Here is an 18,598-nt window from a genome sequence, read left to right as displayed (position 1 = left end):
AATCAGTACCAGGAGAACTGGACTTTGTGGAAATAACGGTTTTAAAAACGAGAAACCCAGGCAAGTTTCTCATTGCAGGAATCTTCCAGTTAATGCACAAACTGGAAATGATGGAGTGTCAACATTTTACAGCTGCAGGGGATTAACGGGTCAGGAGTGTTTATTGATGTCTGCAAAGAGTACAGAGAGAGATACAGCCAAACATAACGTGTCTCCTGATGGACAAACACACACCCCCAAAAATATCTGTCCTGAATCTGACCAAGACTTTAGTCCAGGCTTTTTCTGTAAAGGACCAGGCAGCATGTACATATTTTAGGCTTTGCGGGCCATACGGTCTGGTCTGTCCTAACTACTCGACTCTCTGCCTATGCAGCAGGGCAGTGCCACAGACAACATGCAGATGAATGACGGTGGCTGTGTCCCAGTAACACGCCATTGACAGAAGTAGGCCAGGGGAAGAACGTGGCCCATGGGCTGCAGTGTGCCAGCCTCTGTTCTAAGTAGCCCTGTCTCCTCCGAATCTCACTGCCAGTTTATACAACACACAGAAGAACGTGTTACAGGACATCGCAAGAACACAATTAGCAGCACCTAGACGGTGGAAAATGCGCCAAGACAATCTAGTTATTTATAACCCGGCTGTTACAAAATCAACGACAACAGCAACGATAAAACTTGAAGGAAAAAAGGAAGCGACAGAGGAGTGTGATCTGTAACTCAAATGAGACTTAAGACATTTACATGCCAGTTAGAATGAATGGGCTTTATTTGGATCGAGATGTAAACGAGATGGGGGCGGGGGATGATAATATCAAAATGTGAACACTGGAAAGATATTTTATGATGTGAAGAAATAATTTATTCTGATAGGATAATGGCAATGATGCAGAGTTTGAAAGCAGAGTCTCGTCTTTTAGAGATATTTACTGAAATATTTACCAATGAAATGTATCGCCTGGTATTTGCTTCAAAAATCTCAGGGTGGAGGGGAAAGTGGTGAAGATGTTGATGGAACATGAATTGGTAAGTGAAATCGAGATGGATGCGTGGAACTCCTTTACAGCTTTTTCTCTCACTTTTTATGTTTGACTTATTTATGGTAAAAATTTAAGAAAGAAGAAGGAAGGAAGGAAGGAAGGAAGGAAGGAAGGAAGGAAGGAAGGAAGGAAGGAAGAAAACTGATCATCTTAGAAACTAAAATTGGAAAGCCTGATATGGTCAAATACTGATCAGTGAATCAAATATTTATCCCAACTCACTAATCCCTATGAAGATAATTCCGGTGGAATAAAATTGAGAATGAAAGATAAATAAACAGTGGAAATGGTTTCGCTGAGCTCGCAATGTGCTTGCCGAAAATGTAGCCTTTCCCATCCTTCCCTCCTGCGTGTTGACATCATCTTTTAATTAAATCCTGGCCAATCAGATTTAAGCAGAAGTATTCTGTAGGAGTTCTAGGAATGCCTCTTAAAGTTAATGCAATTATCTGAGAGGAGGACTTTTTTTCCATCCTTTCTCTCTTCTTCCTCCACAGACATGACAGCTGGATCGTCCACTGCCACCTTGGATCATGACCTGGAGGAAGAAGGTCACATGCTAACACAGCGGAGGCAGAAAGATGGATGCTTCCCTGGATCCCGATGGTCATGGGGCTTCTATTTTGCCAACCGTGTACCATCCACCTCCAGGGTCTTTTTACGTGAAAAAAAGAAACAAACTTCTCCCTCATTAAGCCACCGCTATTTGCTTTTTCCTGTTGTTGCAAATGACCCTCGCCCTAACGCTGTATGTATACAGCCATCAAACCAGACCTCGTGAGGGACACACACTGTCAAAGTTAGGGGTGTAGGCAATGGGCCGAGGAGGCTGGAAAAGGCATGGGAAGTTGTGTGAAAATTATTTCTTCTACAACATATTCTTTGTGAAACAAAACACTTCTCACCCAATTGCGTTCTTCCTTCCGAGGAAGTACCCCATGGAAGAAATCCATGGGGAGTTATTAAAAGAAAAATAAGATACCTCAACGGCGAGGGCGAAGGACAATCTTGTAGCAGTATAACTACCAAAGCTAAGGGCGACCATGCTAGTTACAAACACGCCCAGTTCAGGGGAATTATTATTTTTTCTTTGCTGTTAAAGCACTGCAGGGTTGTACAGAAATATAATGAAATGATTTCTATGAAGAATCTCCTCAAATATCAAATGTAAAAGGTAGTTATTATCCAGCACACTTGGAGAAAACATGACAGAAAAAGCGGTTTTGTCTTGTGCTTAAATGTCACATCCTCTGCAAATACCGGGTATTGACTTTGGCCTTCCGCCGCTCTGCAGATTACGGGGTATTTCCACTCACCGTGGCATTTTCAGACAGAAACCACTCCGGGATGGCGATGTGGTGGTTGGGAACCTTCCTTGGGATGTTCTGCCGGTCCTCCGCCTCCCAGAGCAGCGTGTTTAGGTCGGGGAAGTTGTTGTTGATGTCGATCCCATCGTGGGTCCAGCGTCCCAGGGACCAGCCTCCCAGCTCCGAGCCCTGGAGACGATTCAGAATGTGAGGACCCCACAGGCTCCTGAGCGGAGCTGACTCTGTCACACCTAGGACGCCTCCATCTCCACCTCCATCTCCACCTGGGGTGTATCCCTAAGCCTCTACACCCCCTCTGACCCAAAGATGACATCCAAAGGATAATATCAAAACACCTTCTATTACTATTTGGTGGGTGATGGATAACGCAGCCGCATCGCTGTGAGGGGGGAAGGCAGAGGGTGGTTCCTGCCCCAAGGCGGTGACCAGAAAGTCTTAGCCCCTGCGTCCCCTTCCTCTCTCCTCTGAGAGCTTCTACACTGGTCGGATGAAACTCCGAGTGCTAACGAATCTCAGTTCGTCATTGCAAAATCAACAGCCGTGGCATTCATACATTCTCCCTGCCCTGCCCACAATTCTGGCTCACAAACCCCTAACCAACAGGCATAGCAAATCCCTAACTATTTGTACCAATAAATACATCTAAAATTCTGAATCGGAAAGCTCGCATTGGATAGGTACCATCGTTTTAAGTATAGTTTCCCCTTTTATTCCAAGATAATAGTCCCAGATAATATTAACCACATTCTATACTTAATTCTATACATATGTATATCCCACACATAAGTGTAACCTATACAAATTCTACACCATAATTAGAACATGAAATATAAATGATATATCAGAATAATAAGACAAGTCATAAGAATCAGGGTTGGTGCTTGCCTTGATTAAGTGCTTAATGTCAGGTGTTCTTATTCTAGTCTATTCTTCTCACTCTCTCTGTGTGTGTGTGCAGGTGTGTGTGTGTGTGTGTGTGTGTGTGTGTGTGTGTGTGTTATTTGCATTCATTTTCTCCAGTCCGTTGGCATGTCCACCTCTCGGGGTCCTCATCATTCTCAATTCCTGCTTTGCATCTTTCATAGACCTCGTCTCAGTGGAGAGACACTCAACAAGCGAGCTCCGAATGTGGGATTCGACCCGCGGGCGAGCAGGCCGGGCAGGCGGGGCCCAGCCGCAGCTCGGAGCGAGGGGCGCGGAGGCATTACCCCTTCGTAGGCCTTCTCGTAGCCGTCGGGGTTGAGGGAGGGGAGGATGTGAATCCGCGTCTCTTCCACCAGGCGGACGATGCGTGCGTTCCGGGCCAGGTACTCCTGGCATAGGAACTGCATGAGTAGAAGCACCAGTTCCCGGCCCAGCACCTCGTTGCCGTGGGCACCGGCAACATAGTGGAACTCCGGCTCACCTGGACTCAGAGACAGAAGACATACAGGTGCGTACCAGGTGCCCGCAGCAAAACAGCCCTTATCACCCTGTGCTAGAATAAAAAAATCTCTGAATGATATCAATGTACAATATTAGCCCTATCTAATCTTTCAAATAAACTTCCTAAATTATATCAGTTCTATGCTTTTATGCCCAAAGAGTCAGATAAATAAGAAAATGTGTAGAAAAAAATCTTAGATGATAACAACCACAAGCTAATAATGTTTATTCTTATTTAACGAGAATAAATAAAAGCACAGTGTTTCGAGTTTAAATTAACAAATAAAACACAAGCCATAAAAATGATTTAAAAAAAAAAAGGAAATGACTTTTATCTTCTGGGAGGTAATTATTTTTCTTAAAATGATTACATTTTACAAGGATACAAAGATGAATAAATATAAGCAGAAAACAGGCCAGCAGCACAAGTCAGCAGAGACAGAATTTTGTAAGGGGATGTCTGAGGTTTTTTGGGGTTTTTTTTCAAAGCTCAGTTTTTCAGGGTTGGAATTTATCATTATGGGGCACGAGCTGATGATGCTTCTCTTTCCCGCATTGGTGAAGCTACTGCTTTTGAGGAAATGTGATTTTACTCATAGATAAGCCCTTACTCTTTAAAACGAACTCCTGAAATTTTGAAATACTGATGAATGTTAGTTGCATGAATCAGACAAATCTCTGGACTTAATTATCGGGGGATTTCTAAAGGGCTCGTGGATTTACCATAAAACGGACCAGAGAAGTCCCTCTGACCTGGGGAAAAATATGCTCTCACGAGTGACTCATGGGAAATGGCTGGAAATAGAAAATGTTTGAAAATAAGATTGAAACTTTTTAAAAAATTAGGGACCTCCTCAAACTTGAGCCATTAATGAACAGGAAATCCAGAATTTTCTGCCAGAAAAGGATGCTGTCCTAACCAACTCCGGCCATTTTCCTCTTTGGTTAGTGTGGCTGACCCAGAGCTGGAGAATGGAAGTAACAAAATGGTCCATTGGGAGCAAAGGAAGATAACTTCTAGCTTAAATAAGTAAACAACCCGAATCATGAGACGAAAGGTTCACAGAACCAAGTTCTGCAGAACCCGCCTGCGTGGGCGCTGCGTGCACCACTCAGCCCTGTTCCATGAATTTCTCCCGGGCAGAACGGTCTCCGTGCTCTCTAGGAGGGCACCAGACATGAAGGGACCGAGGCATCCCAGAGGGGTGACCTCACCAACTTCGTGCTCCCCGGGGTGGTCGGAGATCTCCACAGCGTACAGCTTCAGGCCCTGGTGGCTCTTGCCGATGTTGTAAATTCTGGTGATGTTGGGGCACATTCCATTCACAACCTTCATCAGCTGGAAAACACAATGGATTAACGGCCTAAGCAATGCGGGCAATGCACTAAGGCGGGCAGAGCTCCCCGGAAGACAGCCACCTGCTATTCCCCCCGCCAGCCCGCACCACCACCCCAGGCATCCCCACCCTCAACACACACCAGCGCTGTCCTCTGCCTGGGGTGGTCTCCTGTCCTCCCAGCACCCCTGGGTGGTGGCTATCACCTCCCTTGCTGGTGGCATCACCTCTCTTGCTGGTGGCATCACCTCCCTTGCTGGTGGCATCACCTCCCTTGCTTGTGGCTATCCCTGACCTTGGCTATCGTATTATCTCTTCACTGTGGTTTCCTGTTTTCTTTTGTCCCCTCACTAGACTACAGATCCTTTAAGGGACAGACTGAGCCTTTTAGCTCTATATCTCTGGCTAAATAACTATCTATTACTGAATATCAGTTTCTTTCACAATTTAAGGAACCTCTACGACGTCAGGCTGAGGAAACAGTCCCCGCTCCTGCCCTCCCAGGGCTCACAGTGCAGTGACAGGCGGGAGTCATACGACGTCCCACTCCGCCGGTGCTCAGCAAGGGGACGCAGGGCGGCCATGGTGACGGGAGTCGTGCGGTTCAGGGTCGGGGCAGCAGGCTTCCGCCAGGAAGTGAAATAGACTCGTGCTGTTTTCTGAGTTTCGCTTTGACAGTCGAGCTCATCAGACTGACAGCTGCCACCCGCGGGAATGTGACAAGATGCCCAGGAGGTAAGCAGGGCTCTGGGAGTGGCAGGGGCACAAGCTGCGCTCGGGGGTGAAGGACACAGACACTGTCCCCAGAGGTCGCCTTCCTTCCATCTCTGAACAAGGACCGTCAGTGACCCGTGACACGCCCTTGATTTGCTGGGTGAAATTGTTGCACAATCCTGATCTGATTCAAAGGCCGTCTCGGCCAGACACCAGACCGGCCACGCTCGTGGCGGCAGCAGGAGCGTTCACGGGACAATCCCGCGACAGTGTGTCAAAGACCAGGACGGACACGCAGATGCTGTGGAAGCAACAAGGAAGGACAGTCCGGCCAGGGTGTGAGCGGGCCGGCGTCCATCGGGGAAGGTTCGACCCTTGGAAAGATGAGCGGGAGCTGGGTCGTTGGTGACCTAAGGAAGGGCATAGCCCAGAGGGACAATGTGGACCTGGATGTGTCCTAACCGTCTTTCAAAAAATTCTTGATCAATCAAATTATCCATAAAATGTCTTTAAACTTGTAAATAAACAAATATGTTGCAAATTTCAAGGCGGGTTAAAATCTATGAGGACTGGAAAACTGGTGTTCTGTAGAACTGATGATAAGTAAAGTTATACAGCTGTGCACTTCATTTGCCTTTCAAAACAACGTTCTGCAGTGACTGCGCGAAGTGTGTCTAAGGAGCATCAGAGAACATTTCTGAGGCACTGGAGCGATTTATCGCTGCTGCGGCTTTGTGTTTATGACACCCACGGGTTGTTACAGGTGCAGCCTTGCTCAGGAACTCCGGGTCTAATTCTCTCTCGCTCCTGGGGGGCAAACGTGCTTCGCTTTGACAACTCACCTGGTGTGCAGCATCCAGGTGAGGGAAAGAGAATTCTGGCCGTAAACAACCCTTGTTCTCAAGAAGGTGAAAGCAGAAACCCACCGGAAGTTAAGAAACAACACACAAGGGAAAAGCAGCTCTATGCCCATCGGCAGGAGGGGTACGTGACGCAAGGTCAAGGTGGGGCCGCAGGTGAGATGCATCACGTTTTAACAAGAGACGGTAATAAAGTCACTGATAATACACAGTCATGTAATACTGCATTCTGTTTCTTTGCTGAATCTCACCGTCGTGACCACTGGGTGAAGCAGGTAAGCAGTAGAGGTGATCGCCCCCATGTCACAAAAATGGAGAGCGAGGCTGGGAGCCACACGGAGTGATTTGCCCAGGGTCCCCCAGCTCGTACTAGACGGAGACAGGGCTTTGGGCTCCAGGCTCTTATTTGTCTGTGAAGGTGCAGCTAAGCAATGAAAAGCAGCACACCTGTCTGCAGCACACGGCGACCATCTAAGAAAACAGCCACGGCAACCCCACCTCCCATCTTATTTGGAGCCCCGCGGTCTCATCCCTGCTGATCACACTGTCATTCTCGGCTACCGGCATCGATCTCACAAATTCGGATTGGCAGGCGGCCCACTGTCTCGCCTTTCGATCAATAACGAGTTCCGCAGACACAGAGCCGCTCTGCTTACCCTTAATTAGGTGATGAACGCGAGCCCCCGGCACGGAGCCTGCCTGTCACTCAATGCTTACTCTCCTGCCCCTCTCGGTGAGCTGCTGGAGAATGTGCCACCTGTGTTAGAGACCATGACCTTGACCTTGACACTGGAAAAAGACGAATACCGTCTTTTGGATGCACACTTAGCCACGGCTAGTCCCTCAGTGTGGGATGCTCTCAGCATGAGTCATCAGAGTCACCTCTTTATATTCTACCCACTGTCACAGCGTTCTGTGACCAGCCACATTTTCCTTCTTTGTGTCGCGGTAATAGGATGGAGTATTGCCATTATGACAAGTGTCTTTTCTCACATAAGAATGAGAACACAGGCATTTGAAGAACATCCTTTACAAGACGTTCTTTACAATTCTCTCTGTGTAGTGGCCATCTGTGGTTTCTCTGGTGGCCAAAAGCACCATCGAAGGCCTGGGTGATGACCCACCTTGCTTATTTCCAAAAGGAGTCAATATTTTTTTTTTTTTTTTTTTTGGAGCTTGGGTCTGAGTGGTAAATATTTAGGTCTTAATGGGTCTTAAGAGTAAGGACTAGAATTTCTTCATGGTCTTAGAGCATGAATTCTCAATAGGGGAGACATCACTCCCAAGGAGGAAAAAATTGGCTCTTTGGGGCTACAAGTCTTCGATATTACAATGCTTTGTGGCCCTCCAAAGCTCAAACCTACCCAATGAAATCTTATTCCTTAGTATTCAATATAAAGGCTGGAGGAAAATTAAGAAAAATGTCTGAAAAGCCTGCTTAGGAGGCGCTAATGAAACCAGGTTGAGAAACATCACCTTAGAGCAGCGGTCCCCGCCTTTTGTGGCCCCAGGGACCGGTGCTCCTGTGAGAATCTAAAGCCCGATGATCTGAAGTGGAGCTGAGGCGGTGATGCTGGCGCCGGGGAGCAGCTGCAGATACAGATGAAGCTCTGCTCGCTGGCCCACCGCTCACCTCCTGCTGTGCAGCCCGGTTCCTAACAAGCCACGGACTGGTACTGGTCCACAGCCCAGGAATTAGGGACCCCTGCCTTAGAGAGAACCAGCGATGGCAAGACCCTCAGTTCCATCACGACTCTTTCCTCGTCTCTGAGACAGGAAGACATTTTGCTGCCCTCGTATCTACTGAGTTCTGGGCTCCACCGTTTCCCTCTGTTCCTGAAGAAAAGACATGAAAACGCCCCATTTTCTAGTAATTCCGCTTCTTGCCATGTATCAGAGAGAAACGGTTCACAGAGACTGGTGACATGATATGCACGATGACACTTGCTGCAGAACGTTTCACGCTGCCTCAGTATTCATTAAAAGCTAGGTGATCCCCAAATGCTCCAGAGCAGGAAGACAGCGGCGGGACTATAATGCAACCCTCACTGGAACATTCTGCAGCAACACGATTACAATCGCGAGGCTAGTGTGAAAGACGGCCAGTGGTCCAGGATTCGCTAACAAAAGCAGGGCAAAAGTGTAACCATCCTCTGAACAAAAGCGTATGAATTCTCGGAAGATAGAAATTCAAACACTGGATAGAAATAGGGCGAAATGAAAACCACTGACTGTTGCGGGTCGTGGGCTCACAGAGGACTAACTTTCAGACCTTCCTTTGCACCTGACATGCGGACAATATTGTTTATTCGATGACTTCAAATGTTGAAGAGAAGAGAAGAAAGTCCTCATCCATCGTCTTTGCTCATTTGCCTGAGAAACAGACACTGCATCTGATCAAATGGAAATGGAATCCCAGGGAGAGGAAGGCGGGAGAGAATCACAGTGAGCGGCACCCCGCGGGTGAGGGGTGGGCTGGTCCGGATCTGCTGGCCTGCTGCCCTGCCCTGGCTTCCTGCCGCCGTTACCTGCCCCCAGCGGCAGGCTGAGCATGGAGCAGGTGGCAGGCTCAGCCACTGGACCCCCGCAGCCTGAGGCCCCAGCCATCCTCAGCTGCCCTGGAAACCCACACCGCTAGCTGCTGCCTTCTGACTCATCCTCCTACCTTCCTCTTTCTAGTGCATCGCTCCCAACGGACCGGCCAACCAACCGGGACGCGCGGAGCGTCCGGAGGCTGACGACGCCGTGCCCAATCCAGAAGTCAAGTCATTAGCCTTTCCCACAAAACCACCTACTTCCCCACTTTGCGGACGGTGCCCCATCCCCTCGGAAGCATGCCAGCCCCCTTTCTCTCCCCAGCTCACTTCAGCAGCTGGCCTAGGACCAGCCAGTGCGCCTCAAAAATGCCTCACCCCCTCCTTCTTTAGGCCCAGTAGGTCCCTCTCCTGGGGACTTGGCTGCACTCACCAGTCTGCTCTCCAAACAACCTCCAGATGGATCTCCTTGAGCTCTGCTCATGTAAAAACTTCCCCTGATTCTCAGACGCATTCCAGAAGTGTCTCTGAGCGGGCCAGTCTCCCCTCCCAGCAGACTGCCCGCCGTTCCAGAAACATGCCATTTCTGCTTACCTCCTACCTCTGCTCTCACCGCCCACGCTGCTCAGAGCACCCTTCCTCCCGCCCCCGCCTGCCCGAGCCTGGGGGTGAAGGACACAGACGCCCACCCCGGAGGTGACGGTCTTGGAGGACAGCCAGCCCCATTGCCACCAAAGCCCTTCCCAACCATAGCCAACCAAGCCGGTCATTTCTCCCCCAACATCTCCCCTGTGACAACCTCAGAGGTACATATTTACCTAGTACACATTATGGATTTCTGATAAAACGACAGAGTCTCTGCCTTTGTGGTCCCAAAGAAAGGAGACATAACATACACACAGACGAACAGATGACTACGCAATTATAAATCATGACAGGAGCTGTCGAGGCCTCTAGCACTGGGAATGCTTACGTGACTCCGCCTTATAATATCAGTGTTCCTGCCTCTCCCCGTTCCTTCCCCGTCCCCATCACCTGTGGGTTCCCCCTGGGAGAGGACAGTGCCTTCTAAGTCGCTGCTCTAGAACCATTTCCGGCACACAGAGCCATCCACGTTCTCGGGAACTTCTCCCAATGCAGTTAGTTTTCCTATTTTCTCTTCTGTCTTTCTGCTCCTGCTGCCGTTTCTCGTTTTTGTTTGTTTGTTTGTTTGTTTGTTGTAAATGTCTCTTTCAATACTAGGATAAACTAACATTGTTTTTCCCCTGAAGTAGAAGGATTTCCACAGTAACCTAGCAGACTCCATATGGGCAACTGCTAAAAACGCTAGCTGCTTTCCTGCCCCCAGGAGTCAAGGATCCCAGCGGCAGATCACTTGCCACTTGAACACTCTTCAGGACTGAGAGATGCTCGCCAGTCGAGCGCTGGGCCCTGGGCCCTCGGCGGGGTCATCCAGCGTCACCCGCAAGGCTGCACTGACTATGCCAAGGTTCTTCTTAGCACTCACATCTACCAAGGACAGTGACCGGAGTTGGCAGATGATACACAGTCCCCCCCCTACCCAAGCTCTCCTTATTAGAGAAGAACCTCAGTTTCCCATGCAGCACGACTATTTAAAGACACCAGTTACCCGGACCCTCCGTGCAGTTAGTCTGTTTAAATGCATTTAGATATATTGCTCTTGACAGTAATTGCACCAACTGAGTTGATGTTTGTCTAACTTCTGGGCTGGAAAAGATGTCTGGAGATGTCCAGTAAGCAAAGCTGGGCTAACACACAAGTGCTCCCCCAGATGGAGCGGTGAGCTGAGCCACTTAATCCCCAAGAACGCAGAGTGGCAGGGTGACTCACGGCCCGCAGACCCAAACTCATTATCGTGATTTCTGAGGAGCAAGGTGCAAGACAATTTCTTTAGCACGTCCCACCTCTAAGTCTGTGCTGATGGGTGTCTGGAAGCTGTGTGTGTGTCCACCGAAAGGACACAGGGACAGGCCGGGCTTGCCGATTCCCTGGGGTGGGACTTGGTCTAACTGCCCCAACCTCACCAGGGTTGGGGGGCTGCTTCCTTTCCTCAGCATCTAGGAGCCCCTGCTTTGAGCCACATTAATTTGGCCTTGGTGAGTTCCGGTTCTTTAAATGCATCTATTAGGGCATTTCTCGGCCGGTTGTCTCCGCAAGCAGATTCTTTGATATCTGAGGACTTCTCATTTGCCAGCGCGTCCCCACCCCTTCCAGCATCATGCTTGGGGGACACCCTGAACAGGATTCCAGAGGCCAAGCCCTCAGCATAGGGACTGCAGTTTCAGCCAGTCCCGGTAAATGTTTGGTTCCCTCTCCCTCTGCACCTAGTACACAAAAACGCCACCAAGAGCTCCGAATGCCTTGGTTTCTGTAATTAAATCAGGGGACAAGCTCATCTGGGAGTACCTTTTCCTCCTGACAGTATGGAAGTGCTCGAAGCTGTAAGGGCATCGGGCCAGAGATCTGAAGACTGACTGTACGTTAGAATCACAGAGAGAGCTTTTACAAATTAGATCCTCCTCCTAAAGATTCTGCTTTAACTAGCCCGAAAGAGAGATCAAGTAGAAATCCAACGAGGCTTTCTCAACCTTGAAACTACAAGCATTGAGTGTGGCTTCAGCAAACCAAACTGATCATTCAGATTCTACCCCTAACACATCTTCCTAGTTTCTGAAAATAAAAGCCTACGTGTTTCGGGGTGCACGTGTATCACCCCTCGACGAACCCAGGTCCTACCTGGCGCATTTCCTTGTAGCTGTGGTGCTTAAAGTCCAGGTTGTCGGTGGTGGTCATCTCGTTTCGTCGGTGATAATAGTTATTTGGATCTAGGAAGAGAAATACGGTTTTGAACTCTTAGACATCATTCTACTACGTGCGGTGGCTCTGTTGGGTGCCCGATTCGTGTGGGGACACAGCCCGATCTCCAGCTTCTCACACAGGCACAGAGGTGAGAGAGACAACTTTCAAGACGCTTCTTAGGGGTCAGAGTTACCTAGTGATGGAGAGCATGGGCCTGGAGCCAGGATGCCTGGGTTCAGATCTCTGCTTGTCCACTTACATGCTGTGTGACCCAGGACATGTCACCGGATAGTCTTTGCCTTAGTTTCTTCACCGTAAACAGAAAACATACTGGCACCTCCCTCACTGGTTTATTGCTAGTATTAGTTGGGATAACCTGTATGTTGGCAAACTGTCAGCACTGAACGAATGAACGAATGAATGAATGAAAAGTGAATGAATGAATATCACAACTGCGTGCATGAATGGAAATTTTTAGAAGTCTGGGGGACACTATTAGTTGCTTACCAGCATTCAGTCCATATTTGTCCTTCCTCACAGAAGCCTGTGTTGTTAGGGTCCCCCCCTCGACTTCCCCACTTCTCAGAAGCAGACCTCAGGTCCCCCGCTCTAAGGGCCCGACACAGCTGGGCCAAGCCCAGCAGAGCAAAGCACTCCCTGGCCACTCTCACTGGTCCAGATTGAAGGGGGGACTTCAAGGTAGCAGAGGAGGATGAGGGAGAATCTCTCCAGGTGGGGGACAGAGAGAGTCCCAGCGACCTCAGGAGCTGATGAGTGAACCAACATGGAAGCCAGTCCTTCGGGGCTGCCAATCACACCAGGTGACAAAGTCCCTTAGCCATTAAGCCAGTGGGAGCTGGTGGTCTGTTGTTGGGTCTGAAGCACCCCAAGAGGCATAATCAGGATGTATAAACAGTGGTCACCTCCGGGGACTGGGATTCGGGGGCCTGGGGATGACATGTCCGCTCCTGACAGGATTCCCTTCCATATAAAGTGACTTTTCTTTTTCATGCTTATAATATAAGCATGTATTGTTCATACAATTACAGAAACAAAGAACACTCAGATGCAAGGCGAGGACAAGGAGGAGCGAGTGGGCTCTGAGGTCCTCCTCCTGGCCGACCTCAGCCAGCGCCCCCGATATCTCTCCCTGGAGGACACAGCCGGAAGTCCTGGCCGGCCCAGATCTCCCCACAACTAGTGAGAACGCGGAGCTTTACAGGTCATTCTACCAACCCCGGAACCACGTAGGCGAGGTCAGAACCACAGCAGGTGTCGGTTTGATGCAAGTCTCTGGAAGAGCGATGCTGGAGGCGGTGGTGGCGGCACAGGTGGGCGATGCTCCCTGCGGTATCAGAGCAGCGAGTCCCGACGTGTGCCACCAGTGTGGTCCGCAAACCAGTGCTCTGGCTGCTTGTCAGACCCAGCCTAACCTACTGAATCAAATTCACACTTTTAAAACTCCCAGGCGGCTCCACAGGCTCAGAAGTTTGAGAAGCACCGTGTTCAAAAGTACTGAGCACACCTCCAGCAGGGTCACGGTCCTCGTGCACGGTACACATGTCTGCGTCCCCACCGCCACACAGGTCGTGAAAGCCTCACGAGACTCGCCGGGGTTCACGATGAGCCGAAAATCACATACAGACGCGAACAATGAAAAGACAGTTTTTAATATTCACAAAAGGTTTGCCAATAATTCTATTAGAAACAAATGACTGTCATTGACAGAGAAATAACGTGGGAGGGCAAACTGGCAATCTGTCCAGAAAAGGAAGCAAAAGCAATTCAGGTTTAGCCAAAAGACACCCCCACTTACTTTGCAGAGACTTTCCTTCTGGAGTGGCGGCTGACCCCGCCCTCAGGCAAGCCGCCTTCCCTGTGATTCCTAAACCTCTGTGTTTAAAAGCAAAGGTACCGTGTATTTTTCACATTAATTTACACTTAACTTACACACATGCCGTTTTCTAAGAGCTATTCAAACCCCCCTCCGCCCAGGTCCCCAGGGGCCTCTTTCCCAAACTCTTTAAAGCCCCCTTTGTCTTTGAACCCAGATTATGCCTTCCAGGTTCTCCAAAGGGACTGAAGAAACTCTCAGAACGCCAAGAACAAACACGCAAACCGCTCTCTGCTCGGCAGGGTTCTCTCAGGCTCGCATCGAATCCGTTTGCATAAGGACATGAACTGCCTCAAAACCACGGCTGAGTATTTTTCAGAACTTTCCACCTCCCACATTCGGACCAAATCCTCCTTTACTTGTCCACTTATTCCAACTGCATAAAGTTTTATTGGGAACCTAAGAGTCTAACACTCTCGATAAGGAGATAAGTGGGAACAGAGCTCAGCCCTCCTGGGGCTCGGAATCTACGATGAGTCCGCCAAACCCACTGTCCCCTTCTTCCCTCTGTGGACAAAAGGTTCCCCTTCTCCTGTGGGGAATGTGTTCCAGATGGTTCCGATGGAATTGCCCTGGCGACCATTCACAGGTATGGACATGTGACCCAGGTCCGGCCAATTAAACACTTTGTCCTCAGGCCACAGTCACTGGCTCAGCTGATCCCAATACCAGGATCATGGCGGGCCGATCAGATGGCGTTCCACCCGGAGCTGTAGAAGGAAAGTCTTTCTGCCGAAGTCACTAGGGAGGCAGGACAGTCTGGGATGGTAGTGACCAGCCTCCCTCCTGGCTGTGGGGCAGTCGGCAGAGGGGCGGGGGGTGGAAACCCCGGCTGCATGGAGAAGGCCGCAGAGATTACGCCCATTTTTGTCTGAAGCCAGAGTCAGAGCTACCCCCGGACTTTCCATTTATGTGAGCCAAAATTTTCCTTTCCCCCTTCGGCTGATTCGAGCAAGACTTCCGATGTCGGAAACAGAGTCCGTCTGCAAGGCCTCACAGAGGGAGCTTTGGGGATTCAGTCCCTGCCTCCTTTCCTGTGCTTGGTTCGATACGTCACATGTACTGGAAACCAGCAGATTCCTTCTGGGACCCCTTAGTTACGGGCACAAACTCCAGATGGGGCACATGGAGCCTAAAATCATACTCCAAACTTCTATTATTCGACTACGCAAAATCCTGATCTGCTCGAACAGGGATGTTTAAAGAAAAGGTGACCCCGAAGATGAAGGACTTAGTCCCCAGTCTACAGGGAAGGTACTGACTCCGCTTTGCAGATGAAGCAAGCAAAGCACAGGTACTTCCGCCAGCTGCCCGCAGCCACGGTTGCCAAGGGGTAGAAGTGGACTTTGAGCCCAGGTCTGATCTGAGCCCAAGCTCATGCCGCTTCTGTCCCCAAGCTGCCCCTGAAAGGGACGTGAATTCATCTCCTCTTCTGATCAGACGGCCTGAGAACCAGTTTTGATGGGAGAGGCCGCGGCTGATAAACGGTGGTCCCGTAGCAAAAGGAGGCCTAAATATCGTGGCCGTGAGTGATTCCATGTCACCCACCCGATTACTCCACGGCCCGGGCCTGGGCTCAACCTAGCGATCGATCCCACAGGACAAGAGAGTATTCGAACTGTGGCCTGACTGTGAAGAAAAGCGGAAGGCAGCAAAGCAAACAGATGTAGCTTAAAAGCCTTTGCAGCTGGGACCCTCCGTCCCTAACTTGGACATACTGATGAGAGGTGGGCTGGCTCATCGAGGATTACAGCTCAGCAAGACAGGTGCTGGCCTTACGATTAAACCCCTTTTCCAGTGATTTGTGCCTGGGAGGGTGTACGTACTAGGAGAAAGGACGGACAGCATTTCTGGGTTCCTCATGGGGCACCACCCTGCAGCAGCTCTTCGAGCTCGAGGGAGCAAAAGGTCCTTCCCCGAGACCTCTGCATGGCTCACGACAAGGTCCTGCGAGTCCTACGCAAGATCCCTGGTCACTTTGGCACTGTGCAGAGGGAGGATGGTCGCTCAGACCTGGCGGCCAAGACGACGCTGGGGAAGGAGTGACAACTTTCCTCAGAGGTCAAAGTCACACGTTCATAAAAGAAGGTGCTGAGCGGCACTCACTGGGGCTCAAGCATCACCACCCCCCGCCCGAAGCTCGTTTTCCTGGACCCTGGGCACAGCCCTGTCGCTTGGTGAGGACACAGCATGCGGGCTCATGGGGCCCTTTTCAGAACCAGGCAGTGTTGTTTATAAGAGAAAAAAACCTGAAAACCACCAAGTTGTGACCTGGGAGTCAGCTGGTGTGTGTGTCTTAACCTGAATTCTTCATTATTAAATATTTATCCTAAGAAGCGCTCCCTGGGTTCTGGTAAGTACAAATCTTTAGTCCAAAATGGACAAGTCCATTCAAATTTGCAGAAGAAAACTTTTACTTTAAAAAAAATTAACAATTACAAAATTATTTTTTGAATTTTTCTGAAGTTTTAGTGTGGTAAAACACACAACATAAAACTTAAGAGTACAGTCGAGTAGTGTTATGTTCACATCATTGTGAAATGGATCCCTAGCACTTTTTTATCTTGTAAAACTGAAACTCTATAACCATTAAAGAACATTTTCTTTTACCTTTGAGCTTTAAAAAGCCTATTAATAGACCATGGTATAGGGTAATTCAGTTTCCAGTTCAAAAATCTCTGGAAACGTTATTCACAAAGTCTTAGAAAGAATCACCACCTTCCGCTGGCCCCACCTGGGCACGCACGGGAAGATGGCAGGCGATGGAAAGACAGGGCAAAGAGAAGCAGAAGCAAAGTAAGTGAATTTTTCATAAACCAGAGTCCCAGGAAGAACAGGATCTAGGTGGCCCCACTTAGACCACTAGGTCGCCCTGGGTTTGAGGGGCCAGTGGGTTGGGTCGCCCCTGGCTTTGGCCTCATTAACTTGCACAGATGGATTGTGCCAACAACAGGACAATGAGCACTGAGATGCACATGGACTTGGGGGCCCCGTGTGCCGCCCCAGGCCCTTGGACATGACAACCACCAGGCAGCATGAGTAAAGGCCAGTTCCGCTATGGGCAGACTGCTAAGAAACTTCTAGAAGAAAAATGACCCTAAATATTTGAGCTTGGAAAATTGACCAATTCTGGGTCCACACTTGAAACCCACTGAGATTTCCCACTGTAATTGTCTTTGTGAGGATTAAATTGCCTCCGGGACCTAACTTCAAACACACACGCACACGCGCGCGCACGCGCGCACACACACACACACACCCCCCAAGAATAACTTCACAGGGAAATATTTATTTCATGAGACTCTCCCAGGCTGCCCTTTGCCCTCTCCCAATGACGGATGGATCCTGCCCACAGAGAGACGCCATGATCCCACGCTGTGAAGCGAGCAGGCCGAGGCCGTGCTGAGTGACGCGGAGAGCGAGCCTCCTGGCCTGGCACAAAGAGGGCCTCACACCCACCCGCCCACAGCTGTGCCCACAGACACGGCGCGCTTGGAGAGGCCCAGCAGGCTCTGGATGGCGGCCAGCGGGACCTGGGATGGCAATTCCAGGACAAACCAGGCACAAAAGGAGGCCCAGATCCAAAGTCAGGCGGGCCTTCGACAGATGTGGTTTTCCCTGTGGGTCTGCCTTGAAAATGCACGCTCCTTCTGCACCAGCAAACCCGCTTATCATAATCTAATTTAAGCAACGATCCTATAATCGAATAGTCCTATAACTTACCCGGCGACCCTGGACACGCACGATGACAGAGAAACAAAGAGGTTCACTGTGGGGTCCTTTATAGACTCTAAAGCGTGGATTAAAAACATGGGATTTTGTCTGTGAACCAGGATGAAGGCATCCACCAGACAGATGGTCTCTAATAGTTTTAATGACATGAAAAAGTTTTGCAATTAGTAAGTACGAATTTATAACAAAGAATCTGTCTGGAACGAGGGTAAGCAGGTGGGTAGATAAACTCATGTTTCTCACCAATACAGTCTGTGTTCTAAAAATTCACAGTCGGCAAAGCAAGATCAGGGATATTATGGGATTGAGAGAGAAGCAATAAATGACACCAAATATGCTTTGAAAACACAGTCAGTGTAAGTTCATGGTCGGGGGTGGGATGGCTGTAGAAATAGCACGATGGATACGGCGGCCTCCGAGCACATCAGAGCTGGTGGTACCCGCCCCCAGACAGTGCCGGAGGGACCCAGAGGAAGCGAGGCCCCGATCTCACACAAGGCAAGACAGAGAAAGCCGCTCTGGGAGAGGATGCATAGGAGCCATAACCAAAGCCGTTCCCTGTGACCTGACTATGGGCCGACAAGAACGTGGCATTTCCCACAGGCCCTAGTGAAGGATCTGAGGGGTGCTCTGGGGGCCAGTCTCCTTCCCTAGAGATGTCTGGTCAGGAAGTCTGGCCTTCTGCAGGCCCCGCATGGGCACAAACTCATCAGCTCCGAAAGGCCAGACAGAGTCAGCCATGAGCCAAGCCAGGGTAAGCCCGTCCAGGGCACACACCAGCAAGGAGCCAGACGGTGTGGACTCAGGCCCCCTCCTTCCTGCCACTGTGAAGTCACAGCCAGATACCATCATGTGAAAAGAGGGCCAGGGGAATACAACCTAAAGAAACGAGCATTTACCCAAAGACACAGGCA

General features: G+C 49.7%; 1 protein-coding gene across 3 annotated transcripts in view; it reads right to left on the bottom strand.

The window, feature by feature from the left end:
* CPXM2 (carboxypeptidase X, M14 family member 2) overlaps positions 1-18,598 on the bottom strand; it is a 90,574-nt gene that overhangs the window by 10,611 nt on the left and 61,365 nt on the right. For all 3 annotated transcript variants that reach the window (XM_039870781.1, XM_039870780.1, XM_039870778.1), the window contains 4 exons: positions 11,996-12,084; positions 5,009-5,132; positions 3,577-3,773; positions 2,357-2,536 (listed from right to left, as the gene is read on the bottom strand). In XM_039870781.1, coding sequence (XP_039726715.1) covers positions 2,357-2,536; positions 3,577-3,773; positions 5,009-5,132; positions 11,996-12,084 — 590 coding nt within the window. The remainder of the gene's footprint in view (positions 1-2,356; positions 2,537-3,576; positions 3,774-5,008; positions 5,133-11,995; positions 12,085-18,598) is intronic.

Source organism: Pteropus medius, unplaced genomic scaffold (assembly GCF_902729225.1).
Source record: "Pteropus medius unplaced genomic scaffold, Ma_sr-lr_union100, whole genome shotgun sequence".
NCBI classification, from domain to species: Eukaryota; Metazoa; Chordata; class Mammalia; order Chiroptera; family Pteropodidae; genus Pteropus; species Pteropus medius.
This window is presented reverse-complemented; position numbering and strand designations above follow the sequence as displayed.